Source organism: Anomaloglossus baeobatrachus, chromosome 4, assembly GCF_048569485.1.
Source record: "Anomaloglossus baeobatrachus isolate aAnoBae1 chromosome 4, aAnoBae1.hap1, whole genome shotgun sequence".
NCBI lineage: Eukaryota > Metazoa > Chordata > Amphibia > Anura > Aromobatidae > Anomaloglossus > Anomaloglossus baeobatrachus.
Window position 1 is genome coordinate 342,712,924 of NC_134356.1, and position 12,428 is coordinate 342,725,351.

The 12,428-nt window shown below is 41.4% G+C and overlaps 1 protein-coding gene across 2 annotated transcripts in view; it reads right to left on the reverse strand.

The window, feature by feature from the left end:
- The window catches only part of GRM8 (glutamate metabotropic receptor 8), a 1,984,303-nt gene that overhangs the window by 186,476 nt on the left and 1,785,399 nt on the right, over positions 1-12,428 (reverse strand). For both annotated transcript variants that reach the window (XM_075345086.1, XM_075345084.1), the window contains exon 9: positions 7,961-8,896. In XM_075345086.1, coding sequence (XP_075201201.1) covers positions 7,961-8,896 — 936 coding nt within the window. The remainder of the gene's footprint in view (positions 1-7,960; positions 8,897-12,428) is intronic.

Below are 12,428 nucleotides of genomic sequence, written 5' to 3' on the forward strand. Positions count from 1 at the left end.
TCACTTTCCCATGTGTTTGTGTTGTGTTGTGGGTTGTTTGTCACCTTTTGGACACCTTTGAGGGTGTTTTCTAGGTGATTTTATGTGTTTGTGAATGCCTGCCTTTGTTTTTTTTATGCAGTTCGAGTTCGGTTCGTCGAACGTTCGACGAACCGAACTCGAACTGGACCTCCGTTCGGCAAACCTAACTCGAGCCGAACCACGACCGGTTCGCTCATCTCTACTGAAGATCACACTTGGGCTCCCTCACTGCTCTCAGTGAGGTCAGTATCACACTTGCAAGTGACTAGCGTGAGAATTGAGTTGCATCACCCAACACAGCCTGCCACTCTCTGGACAGGAGCGTGCAGCTGCATAGAAAAAAATGTAACTGCCTGCTCCTGTCCGGAGAGCAGCAGGCTGTGCTGTGCAATGCGACTAATTTCTCATGCATGTCACTTGCAAGTGTGACACCAGCCTGAAAGTGAGACGATTGTCAGATTGCAGGTCCTGTCCATGACCCACAATCCAGAAAACTTTCATTAAGAGCAGCAAGGAAGCTTAGATCTCACCTCTGGTGAACTGAGTGACATTGACTGTTCACAGTCGATGCCTCAGTTGGCTGGTGACATCAGCGGAGGTCACAACACCCAAGCCCCCCCTGCTACTGTCAATGTTTCTTGGAGCCTGTGGAGAGAGGATGTGTTTTGTGTTTTTGCTTTCTCCAGGCTCCAGATGCTTAAGATCATCTTAAGACTTTGTATGGATTACATCAGATCTTCAAGGGTGTTTTGGGTGTTAATAAAGCGGTAAAACATAGTGTGTATTTTAAAGAAATTATTTTTTTCGGTGTTTGTATTTTAGTTCTTTTAGGTCACATAGATGCCTCCCATTACTAATTTAGGGCTAAGTGGCAGTTTTGAGCTGTCATTAACCCCTTATAATACTACGATTGCCACCACACCTCAGGATGAGCTGGGTAGGCATGGAGTTGTCGCATCTAATAGATGCAACAATTCTGACAGCTGTGGGCTGGTATCTTTAAGCTGGGGGGCCGATATCATAGCACCACCCATCCTAATGATACCAGCCCTCACATGTCAGCTTTACTATGACTGGATATTAAAAAAGGGGGACCTACATCTTTTCCCCTCTATTTTTATATCCAGCCATGGTAAAGCTCATAGGTGGGGGGCTGCAGTCTGCACCTCTTGCTTTACTCAAGCTAGCTATCAAAATATGGCGGGAACCTTTGTAATTTTTTTAAAATGATTTAATTATTTCTTTTTACACTACTATAGATCAAACTGACTGCAACCAATTACAGACACAGATACAGGGTGGGGGCATGTATACCAGTCTGCAACTAATCAAAAACACTGGTGCAAAGGGTGGGTAGGGGAAGCAATGATAAACATGCACCTTAATTAGCTGGTTTGAAAGAGTGTCTAACTGCAGTGTGATATAGTATATATAACTACCCTGCTCTTATTACCATTTAACTTCCACTACAGCCCTCTAGCGTTTACTACGGACATTTTGCACCCATTTAAAGCCCCGAACATCATTGACTTGTATGGGGTTCGTTGGGTTAAGTTAAGCTTCAAGTTAATTTGCTAATCTCAAATTTATGTTTTCCAGTGCTGGTTTGGCGAGCCCGAATATCCACTGGTTTTCTTAGCACTAATTGCTATCAATTACAAAGTTACAAGGGGTGGAAGGTCCCTAAAAATGATTTCAGGGAACCTGGAGAGAAGTTGAAATCCAGGACTTCCAAGGAGGTGTTTTCAGAAATACTACTGGTGCCACCAGTGTCACTAGAAAGACAGAGGGAGTTTATAGAGATAAATAAGTGGCTTAGAAATTGGTGCAGGAAGGAAAGGTTTGGGTTCATAGAGCATTGGGTAGACTTCTCTGTCTGCTACAGGCTCTTTAGTAGAGATGAGCGATGTTCTATTCGATCCATTCGCCAATTTCAAATTCGAGTAATTTTGGGCGGTGTTCGAGTCGTTCGACGAACTCAAATGATTTGCTTCAAGTTCAGCCGTTCAAGTTACCAAAAAGCGTGGCTTTTCACAGTAAGGCTATGTCCGCACGTTGTGTATTTGCATGTGTCCTGCATCCCAGCACAGTCCCTCTCCCTTTCCTACTCACCGGTCACGGGCGCGGCGCTGCACGGCTGTCACAAAGCTCCGGCGGCTTTTCCTCTTTGGAAAATGCCGGCCGCTCTTTATTCAATCTGATATTCCCTGCTTTCTCCACCCACCGGCGCCCATGATTGGTTACAGTCAGACATGCCCCCACACTGAATGACAGCTGTCTCACTACAACCAATCACAGCCGACGGCGGGCGGGTCTATATAGTGCAGTAAGATAAATAAATAATTTAAAAAAAAAAACCCTGCGGTTCCCCCCAATTTTGCTACCAGCCAAGATAAAGCCACACGGCTGGAGGCTGGTATTGTCAGGATGGGGAGAGCCACGTTATGGGGAGCCCACCACCCTAACAATATCAGCTAGCAGCCGCCCGGAATTACCGCATCCATTAGATACGACAGTCCCAGGACTCTACCCGGCTCATCCCAAATTGCCCTGGTGCGGTGGCAATCGGAGTAATAAGGTTAGGTTAATCATGACGGGCGTCTCTGTGAGATACCTTCCATGATTAATGTGTAAGTGAAAGTAAATAAACACACCCAACGAAAAATACTTTATTTGGAATAAAAGACAAAAAAAACTCATTTATCTCTTTATTAATCCCCAAACAACAATCCAGGTCCGAAGTAATCTACACAACGCTTTCAGCTCTGCTACATGAAGCTGACAGGGAGCGCCGTAGAACACGAGCGCTCTGTGTCAGCTCCATGTAGCAACTGAAGTGAGCCGCGGTGTCACCGGAGACTTCTCTCAGGTAGTGCCTGCGTGTGATATATCTCTTGCTCTCTCTCTACTGCAATACAGAGGTCAAGATTACCAAATCTTCCTATTCTTTTCATTAAAGGCAGTGGCTCAATGGTTAGAGCTATCGCCTAAGGAGAATTAGTTCACGAGTTTAAGTCCCCAGCCATCCCGGTAAATAATTCAATTTAATTTATTTATAATTTTAAATTTTAATTAATATTTATTTATAATTATAATTTAATTTAATTATGCACTGAGGGGAGGAGCCGCACATCAGCTGTGAGCCGCGGGCCACACCTCTACAATCGGAGCAGTTCACGGAATGAGGCTGCATTGCTCTCTCCTCTCTCTTCTCTTTCCTCTCTTTCTTTTCTCTCTCTTCTCTCTCTCTTTCTCTCTCTCTCTCTCTTTTTCTCTCTCTCTCTCTCTTTTTCTCTCTTTCTCCCTCTCTCTCTCCTTTCTCTCTTCTCTCTCTCTCCCTCTCTCTCTTTTTCCCTCTCTCTCGTTCTTTTTCTCTCTCTTTTTCCCCTCTCTCTCTTTTCTCTCTCTTTTCTCTCTCTCTTTCTTTTTTTCTTCTCCTTTTCTCTCTCTTTTTCTCTCTCTCTCTCTTTTTCTCTTTCTCTCTCTTGCTCTCTATTTCTCTCTCTTTCTCTCTCTTTCTCTTTTTCTCTATTTTTCTCTCTTTTTCTCTCTTTTTCTCTCTCTTCTCTCTCTTTTTTCTCTCTCTCTTTTCTCTCCTCTCTCTCTTTTCTGTCTCTCTTCTCTCTCAGACCTGGCGATGATCAGCTGATGCGGTCACCTGACGAAATCAGCTGACACTATAAGTCGAGCGGTGAGGCCGGCTTTTTACCGCCCGGCCGGCTAAATTATCAGCTGCTGCTGTCAGACAGGAGTCTGCACAGAAGTGTGTAGTTTGTTTTATTTTTGCACTGATGCATCAGCTGATTGTATAAAAGCCGTTTATACAATCAGCTGCTGTGTCATGTGATTCAGGTCCTTGAACCTTACACATCATCTGATCGCTTTGTCTTCCAGCAAACCGATCAGATGATATTGCATCCGGATTGGATGGCGCGGGACCCTTGACCCACGATTACTGAGGAGGGGGGGTTCTTTATTTCAATAAAGATGGAGCCACTAATTGTGTTGTGTTTTATTTATAATAAAAATATTTTTCTTTGTGTTGTGTTTTTTTTATCTGTACTAGAAATTCATGGTGGCGATGTCTAATATTGGTGTGACACCATGAATTTTGGGCTTAGGGCCAGTTGATAATATACAGCTAGCCCTAACCCTATTATTACCTAGTGAGCAATCCGTCACCAGGGCAGCTGGAAGAGTTGGATACAGCGCCAGAAGATGGGCACCCTGCGCTGTGGATTCCAATCCCCAGCTGCCTAGTTGTACTTGGCTGGACACAAAAATTGGGTGAAGCCAACTTCATTTTTTTTTTTAATTATTGTATGAAATTCATGAAATAATTAAAAAAAAAGGGCTTCCCTATATTTTTGGTTCCCAGCAAGGTACAAATAGGCAGCTAGGGGTTGGGGGCAGCCCATAGCTGTCTGCTGTACCTGGCTAGCATACAAAAACATGGCAAAGCCCACGTATATTTTTGGGGGGGGGCAAAAAACTCCTGCATACAGTCCTGGATGGAGTATGCTGAGCCTTGTAGTTCTGCAGCTGCTGTCTGCTGTCTGTCTGTATGGAGGAGAGAAGACAGCAGCTGCAGAACTACAAGGCTCAGCATCCTCCATCCAGGACTGTATGCTGGAGGGAGAGGCAGGGGGAGCAGAACTACAAGGCTTAACATGCTCCATTCACTAGAATATGCAGGCGAGCAGACATCAGCTGCAGAACTACAAGGCTCAGCATGCTGCATCCAGGACTGTATGCTGGAGGTAGAGACAGGGGGAGCAGAACTTCAAGGCTTAACATGCTCCATTCACTAGAGTATGCAGGCGAGCAGACAGCAGCTGCAGAACTACAAGGCTCAGCATACTCCATCCAGGACTGTATGCAGGAGTTTTTTGCCCACCAAAAAATTGACGTGGGCTTCGCCATATTTTTGTATGCTAGCCAGGTACAGTAGGCAGGTATGGCTGCCCCAAACCCCCAGCTGCCTATTTGTACCCGGCTGGGAACTAAAAATATAGGGAAGCCCCTTTTTTTTAATTATTTCATGAATTTCATGAAATAATAAAAAAAACGACATGGGCTTTGCCCCATTTTTGTATCCAGCCAGGTAGAACTAGGCAGCTGGGGATTGGAATCCGCAGCACAGGTTGGCCCGAGCTTTCTGGGTCCCTCTGCTGCGAATTGCAGTCCGCAGCTGCCCCAGAAAATGGCGCTTTCATAGAAGCGCCATCATCTGGCGCTGTATCCAACTCTTCCAGATGGCCTGGTGATGGGTGGCTCGCTGGTTATAAATGGGTTAATACTAGCTTTTTTGTACTAGCTAGTATTAAGCCAGAGATTCTTAATGTCAGGCAAGGCAAGTTTGACCCGGCCATTAAGAATCTCCAATAAAGGGTTAAAAAAAGACACCACAGAGAGAAAAAATACTTTAATAGAAATAAATACACAGATACACTTAGAGGCTCCATGTTATTACTCCCCCCCCCCCCTCCACGATCCTGGTCTTCTGTCTTATTTCTCCTTCAACCCATGCAACTCTGCTACATCAGACAGCACTGCATGGGAGGAAGATGCTGCTGCTCCCGTGCAGTCTAATCACTCAGTGAATGAGCAGAGGTTGCGGGTTGCAAGCGGTGATGTTACCGCTGCCACCGTTGCTATGAAAGGCGAGTTATCTCTGATCACCTGATTCCCTGTGCCACTCTTCTCCGGCTGTGGCATCCAGTTCCTGCATGTGGGCTGACTCTATAAAGAGCGCCGACATGCAGGAACGGGGAGCCAAGGATCTCGCCGGTACACGGAGATGCTGAAACGAGCACAGCGTACCGGAGAGATGCAATGACAGGACCTAGCATGACGTCTAGCCATGTGCCCAGTCTGTAGCCAATGAGATTATAGACACGTGACTGGTCACATGCTATGACGACGTCATGGAAGGTCCTATTATCAGTGGTGGTTACCGGGAGGGCACAGCGATGATCGGAAGGAAAATTGGTGGAAGACAGAGTGCAGGATGCATCGCGGTGACTTGTAAATATAATGGCAATGTTTATTAACTGTATGTGTATATGTATAATGTGTTTGTATGTGTTTGTGTTTGCCTGCCATTGTTTTCCAACGGGTTCGAAGGTGTTCATCGAATGTTCGCCGAACACACCCGCTGTTCGACAAACCGAACCAAACTCGAACACTAGGGGGGTGGCTCAGTACTACTCTTTAGTAGACATGAGCTACATCTCAATTGGGAAGGATGCAGGAAAAAATTGTCAGAGAGATGAAGGAGCTTTTAGGCTATGTTCACACTGGGCATTTTTGCTACAGAATTGCCTTGGTTTTATGCAAATCCATGCTAACAAAATGCTCCTTTTTACAGTCCCAGCAAAGTCTATGAGATTTCTGAAATCTCATGCACGCATACACAAATCCCCTCCAGGAATTTCCTGACGGTTTTGTGAACCACCTCCGGTTTTGCTGCATTATGAAAAGAATGAATATGTCAATTCTTTTCAGCGGTTTTCCCACGGTTTTTCAACCTAGTCATGGGTGGAATCACAGATACCCTGGATCGGCGGATCTAACCGGGTTAATAAAAAAACTGGTTTCAGCCTGCAATTGATCCAGGGTATTTGGCCGGCACTTAATAGTGGTGGTATAAGGATAGAGGAATTGGAGCAGGCGCGCTATATTTGCCGAATCATCGCCTCGGCTGTATGCTCAAACATAATTAAACATAATAAACCAGAAAAAGAGAAGACCTATCATTTGATAAATTATTGGTAATAGCATTACTATGAGAATAATAATAGAAAACGGAATACCATTTTGAGGTTTATTATATAACTTCCTTACTTATATAGATGAATGTAAAATGTAATTGATAAAAGGCTAAAGACTATTATTCAGCAAATTCAGAGCCATATTGAATAAATTCTGAAAAATTAATTGATGGAAACTATTCTTTCTAAGTCAAGGCATTGAAAATGAAAGTTGAAGCAAAGTATAAACGAACACTGAAATATATTACGGCAACTGACATTTTGTCAAGATCTTGCTTCCGCTTTGCTCATTATTTTCATACTTGGATCAATAGAACGCCTACAGATTCATTCACTGACTATTGCCTTTGATGTGCCCTTAATTATTAAACTGCATTGCATCTAGACTCTTCAGAGAAAGGTATACTGCAGAAGCAATTGTTTGTCAGCTGGCTTTGTTAAGGTACACACCAATAACTGAGCACCGCTTGTGTATATATATATATATCAACTAGACACCAGCCCTCTTTATTTATTTGACACAGTATTCTCTTTTTTGGTGTTGAAAATAATCATTTAAAAGAAAAAAAAAACAATCCTTTTTTCATTAATGAATATTGTTTAAAACAATCATGTGGGACTGTTAACCTTTGCTGGCCTATATATATATATGTTGTATATGTAATTTATCTTTATTAATTTCTGAAATCATGGTGGTGCAACATGATCCCTTTCATCCACTCAGTGTTTCTGAAAAGAGTTATGTGACAAACAATCCACATCTCATCCAAACGAGAGTCCTAGACTGTATCACACGATCCAATTCAGAGCTGCTGACTGACAGATAATGAGTGATTGATACCTGCTGTGACTCCATAAGACCATAAAATGCTTTTTTTATGCTTCATTCTAATGGGAATAATGGGAACTTTCAATGCCAAACTGTAAGTAACAGTAGTAGTCTCAGCCTAATTTTCCATTTGGAATTGTTTGATTAGGCCTAAAATATGGTAAAAAAATTAAATTAGCTAAACTTCCAGGTGTAAGATAAATGTAAGACATTCCCCTAATGTATTAAATATCATTACTAAAGTAACAATTTCACATAAAGAAGACAAGCTCCTAAATAATCAATTTATAGTACTTTTGTCGTTCTAAGAAACAAATTTATTGATACCTCTACTTACCCTTTCTGCTGATTGTGCTGTTCCAAAAAATATTGGAATAAAAGCTAACCAAATGATACAGGTTGTATACATTGTAAATCCGATGGGTTTGGCTTCATTGAAGGTTTCTGGCACTCCTCTAGTTTTAATGGCATAAACAGTACATGTAACCATCAGTAGAATACTGTATCCCAGGGAACAAATTAAAGAAAGTTCTGAAATGTCACACTTAAGAACACCCCGAGCATTCTCTGGGTCCGGTGTTCTTTGCTCTCCATAGTCTACGATGATATGGGGAGGATCTACTATAAACCATATGAAAACTCCAAGCAGTTGAACAGATATAAGGCTGAAAGTAATGACTAGCTGTGAAGCAGGGCTTATACACTTTGGGGCAGTCACAGATTTCTTCCCTTGTTCAAATATTCGATGAATCCTGTTGGTTTTTGTGAGCAATGCAGCATAGCTGAAGCACATGCCTAGCCCCAAAAATATACGTCTCAGTGAACAAACTACCATGTCTGGAGTTCCAATCATTAAAAAGGTAATTGTATAACACAAAAAAATTCCAGTCAGCAACACATAGCTCAGTTCACGCCCAGATGCTCTCACAATGGGTGTATCATTGTATCGTACAAATGTCACAATTACAAATGTTGTTGCCACTATTCCAAGAATGGCGATGAAGACAGGAACAACGGCCCAAGGAGAGTGCCATTCAAGTTTGATAATAGGGATTAGTGTGCAGCCAGTGCGGTTTGAATTTGGTCTTTGATCTAAAGGACATAGTTCACAGTTCAATTCGTCTGCCTGGAAATGATAACCTTCACATCTCTCACAATTCCAACAGCAAGGGACTCCTTTTACAGTTTTCTTTCTTTCTCCTGGTTTGCATGGTAGGCTACAAACAGATACCGGCTGTGTATGTTCTCTGCTTGTCCACTGCATATCTTCAACCTGTAAAGATTAAACATATATGACTATGGCTATTGATTCATTACACATTACTAATCTGAAAAAGCAGGAAAGTCATATAATATTGAGTCTATATTTTAAAAATATTCTAAGATGTTGTCTTAGAATAGGTCAATTTCACTATTGATATGATTATATATAGGGAATGTTAAGGACAAGCATACTGTATGTCCTTATTCAGTTATGCAAAACTTGATTATTACTTCACTATTTAATACATTTCTAACTGCATTTTATATTGCATACAATAAACCATTTAATAATCTGCATCTAATAGGAGCAGTGCAGAAGGCAATTCATGCAAGAAGGAGAACATCTTTATTGAGAATTCAGTAGAATCTTCACACAGACCTCATGCAAGTTGAAGGGTCAAAACTTGCAGCAATGTTAAAATGATTCATTAGCAGCATATCACTCACAAGCTGTATTGTTAATTCTCTGACTATATATGTCTATATACAAAAGAATAAATTACCTGAACTGGCTGGCCACTACTCTTACATTGATGGCCTATCCTTAGGATAGGTCATCAATGTCTGATCGGCCAAGGTCCAACACCCCACATGCCCGCTGATCAGCTATTCTCGATCCCGGTGGCTGTAATAGGAGGCCAGAAATGCTCAATTTCGAGCTGCCTCATCTTCTGATAGCGATGGTGGCCGGGTACTGCACATCTGCCTCCTATTGATTTCAAAGGTTGTGGAGTACCCGGATGTGGTCTCTATCAGTTGATGGAACAGCTCCGCAACTGAGCATTTTTGGCTGCCTGTTGCTGCTGCCCAGAATGATCACAGATGATTGCAGGGGTGCGGAGTGTCTGACCCCGGAAGATTAGACATTGATGACCAATCCTCACAATAGGTCAACAATGTAAAAGTAGTGGATAACCTCTATAAAGGAACATTATATATCATTTTGCCTATGTGCAAGATGGAAATAAAAATCTGAAATTATTTGTAAACAAAGCACCAACATTAATCTATACATTTGTAGTATATCTGCCAGTGTCACAGATGAAAAAATGGAAATGCCATAAACACAGTGTAACAAAACTATATGTATTTTTTTACTGCATGCAAAAACCATGCCACAGAAGAAAAGCTTGGCAATCTGCAGATACAGAGCACCAAAAATGCACGATTTAATTAGTGGTTCACTGTGCTCACGTCCCAAAACATAATAACACTGTAAATCAAACTGTTATTAATTAATTCTTTGACAATATCCACAACTTATAGGACAAATTGAATAAACATTTTTGCTAATTTTCACTAAAGAATATAATTTTCTTTTCAATTTCACATAAACTATAGCCTAAGGGTAATGCTTGGTGCCAGTGTAAGGAGATGTATAGGGCATGCAATGCTTCTCTAGGTAATTTTGCATATATAAATTATAGTACTTTATGTGGTAGTAATGGGAATGCATGCAGATAAGATGACAGACTATTGAATTCCTCCACAGTTTATATAGTGGGCGATACTGAGTAAAATCATTCTGCCACAGTATATTTACTGTAATATTGAGTTTTAGCAACTAATGTCCATACAATGTTGTAAAGTAAAATGAAATGAGCTAATGTTTGGCTGAAATTCATACTCTCTATTTAAAAACCTGTCATATTTGCCAAGGAACGTTAATATTTTTATGACACCATATAATGAGGCTGTATTTTACTACATGGAAACTGCATCAATGAACAAGTCATGAGTGATTAATTCACATACCAGCTCAATTGGATTTTCAATCTTATCACATATTAAATGGAAAAAGGTTCTCGACTTCTCACCGTTAATGTAAAACTCAAAAGTAGCAGTTTGTTATGATGTACCCATTTATTAACAGGAAATAACTGGAAAATCAATAGTACTATCATTATAACTGGAATGTAATTTGACCAATAAAAACTGTGGCAAATTCATGAAGCAAATTATTAAGTGCTCAGAACTTGACAAACTGTATGCATGAATGGGTGTGTTTGTAAGAGAATTAATGTACAATTCACTCCTTGTAGACATTAAATCTGTTGAAATTCCAATTTGTCCTGTTTGTTGATTTTTTTTGTTTTGAAATTCAATTTCCATCAAATCTATTTAACTCAAGTTACAATATTGTAAAGCCTTTAACTACCCTGAAAATGTCTGTAAAACTGTGAGGTATTCTAAGACTGTATCTATCCCTTTCAAGTAACTATAACAGAAATTCTTAGTTATGTCAAAATGACCTCACCCTTGAAACACACGGTATCTAGTAGTAACAACAATCCATTTACAAATACAGCTCACTTACAGAGTTTTAATGTTTTTTTAAATGAAATAAGCAGTAGAAAAAATTATCCCTTTTAGCCATTTATGATTAGACAGAGTTTTCTGTGCAGAACATTGACTCAATCTAAAGGTGTTGCTGTCAGAGGTAACATCTTCTTGCTTTGGCTAAGATGATAGATAGGTCATATATTCCAGAACACCCATTGTTTCCACTGTAGAATGCTTGCCAGAAGCAAAGGAGGCCAAATATGGCCTCATGTAGAAGAATTAATGTCCAGGCGGCTGATGGTAGCATTGGTGACTGCGGTGCTTCTGTTGTTGCTAACGGCTTCCACACTATAAAGGGCGCTTTACACGCAGCGACATCGCTAGCGATGTCGCTCGTGAATGCACCCGTCCCCGTCTTTTGTGCATCACGAGCAAATCGCTGCCCGTGGCGCACAATATCGCTAGTACCCGTCACACATACTTACCTCCATAGCGATGTCGCTGTGGCCGGCAAACAGCCTCTTTGCTAAGGGGGTGGTTCGTGCGGTATCACAGCGACGTCCCACAGCAGGCGGCCAATAGAAGCGGAGGGGTGGAGAGCAGCCACATGAAAGTCATGCCCACCTTGTTGCCGGAGGATGCAGGAGCGGTCGCTCATATGTGTCACATACAACAATGTCGCTAACGAGACCGGATGTGCGTCACGAATTCCGTGACCCCAACGACATTTCGTTAGCGATGTTGTTGCGTGTAACAGGACCTTAAGTTTAGTTTGCGGTGTTTCATTATCAAATTGTACTTTTAAAATTTGTGTAATTTTCTTTCCTTGTATTTTTATTTTAAAGCACCATGCCAGTTTTGTTCAGCACTGGCGTGGTGCTTTAAATCTAGGTCCCCCACCCCCTGTCATATACTCACCTTCTGGCATCTTCACTGTTTACCAACTCCAGGCCGGTCTCGCAAGTCACAAGTTACATCACAAGGTTACCCCCTGTATTTATATTATACTATGTATTAGGGAGGTTTCTGGGATATCTGGACTCCCTTTTTTGTGTAATGTTTTTGAAGATTTTTAAATGGAGTTTTTTCATTTAATAAAATTTGTTGTTTAACATATTCAGGCATCTTTACATTGATACATTAAATATATATTTGGTTCCAGTGCCTGTTTAAGCACAATCTATTTTTCTGTGGTTTTTTTTACATCACAAGCATTCAATACATCTCTACAAGAGCCAGAGCGAAGCCAGTATGAGGCT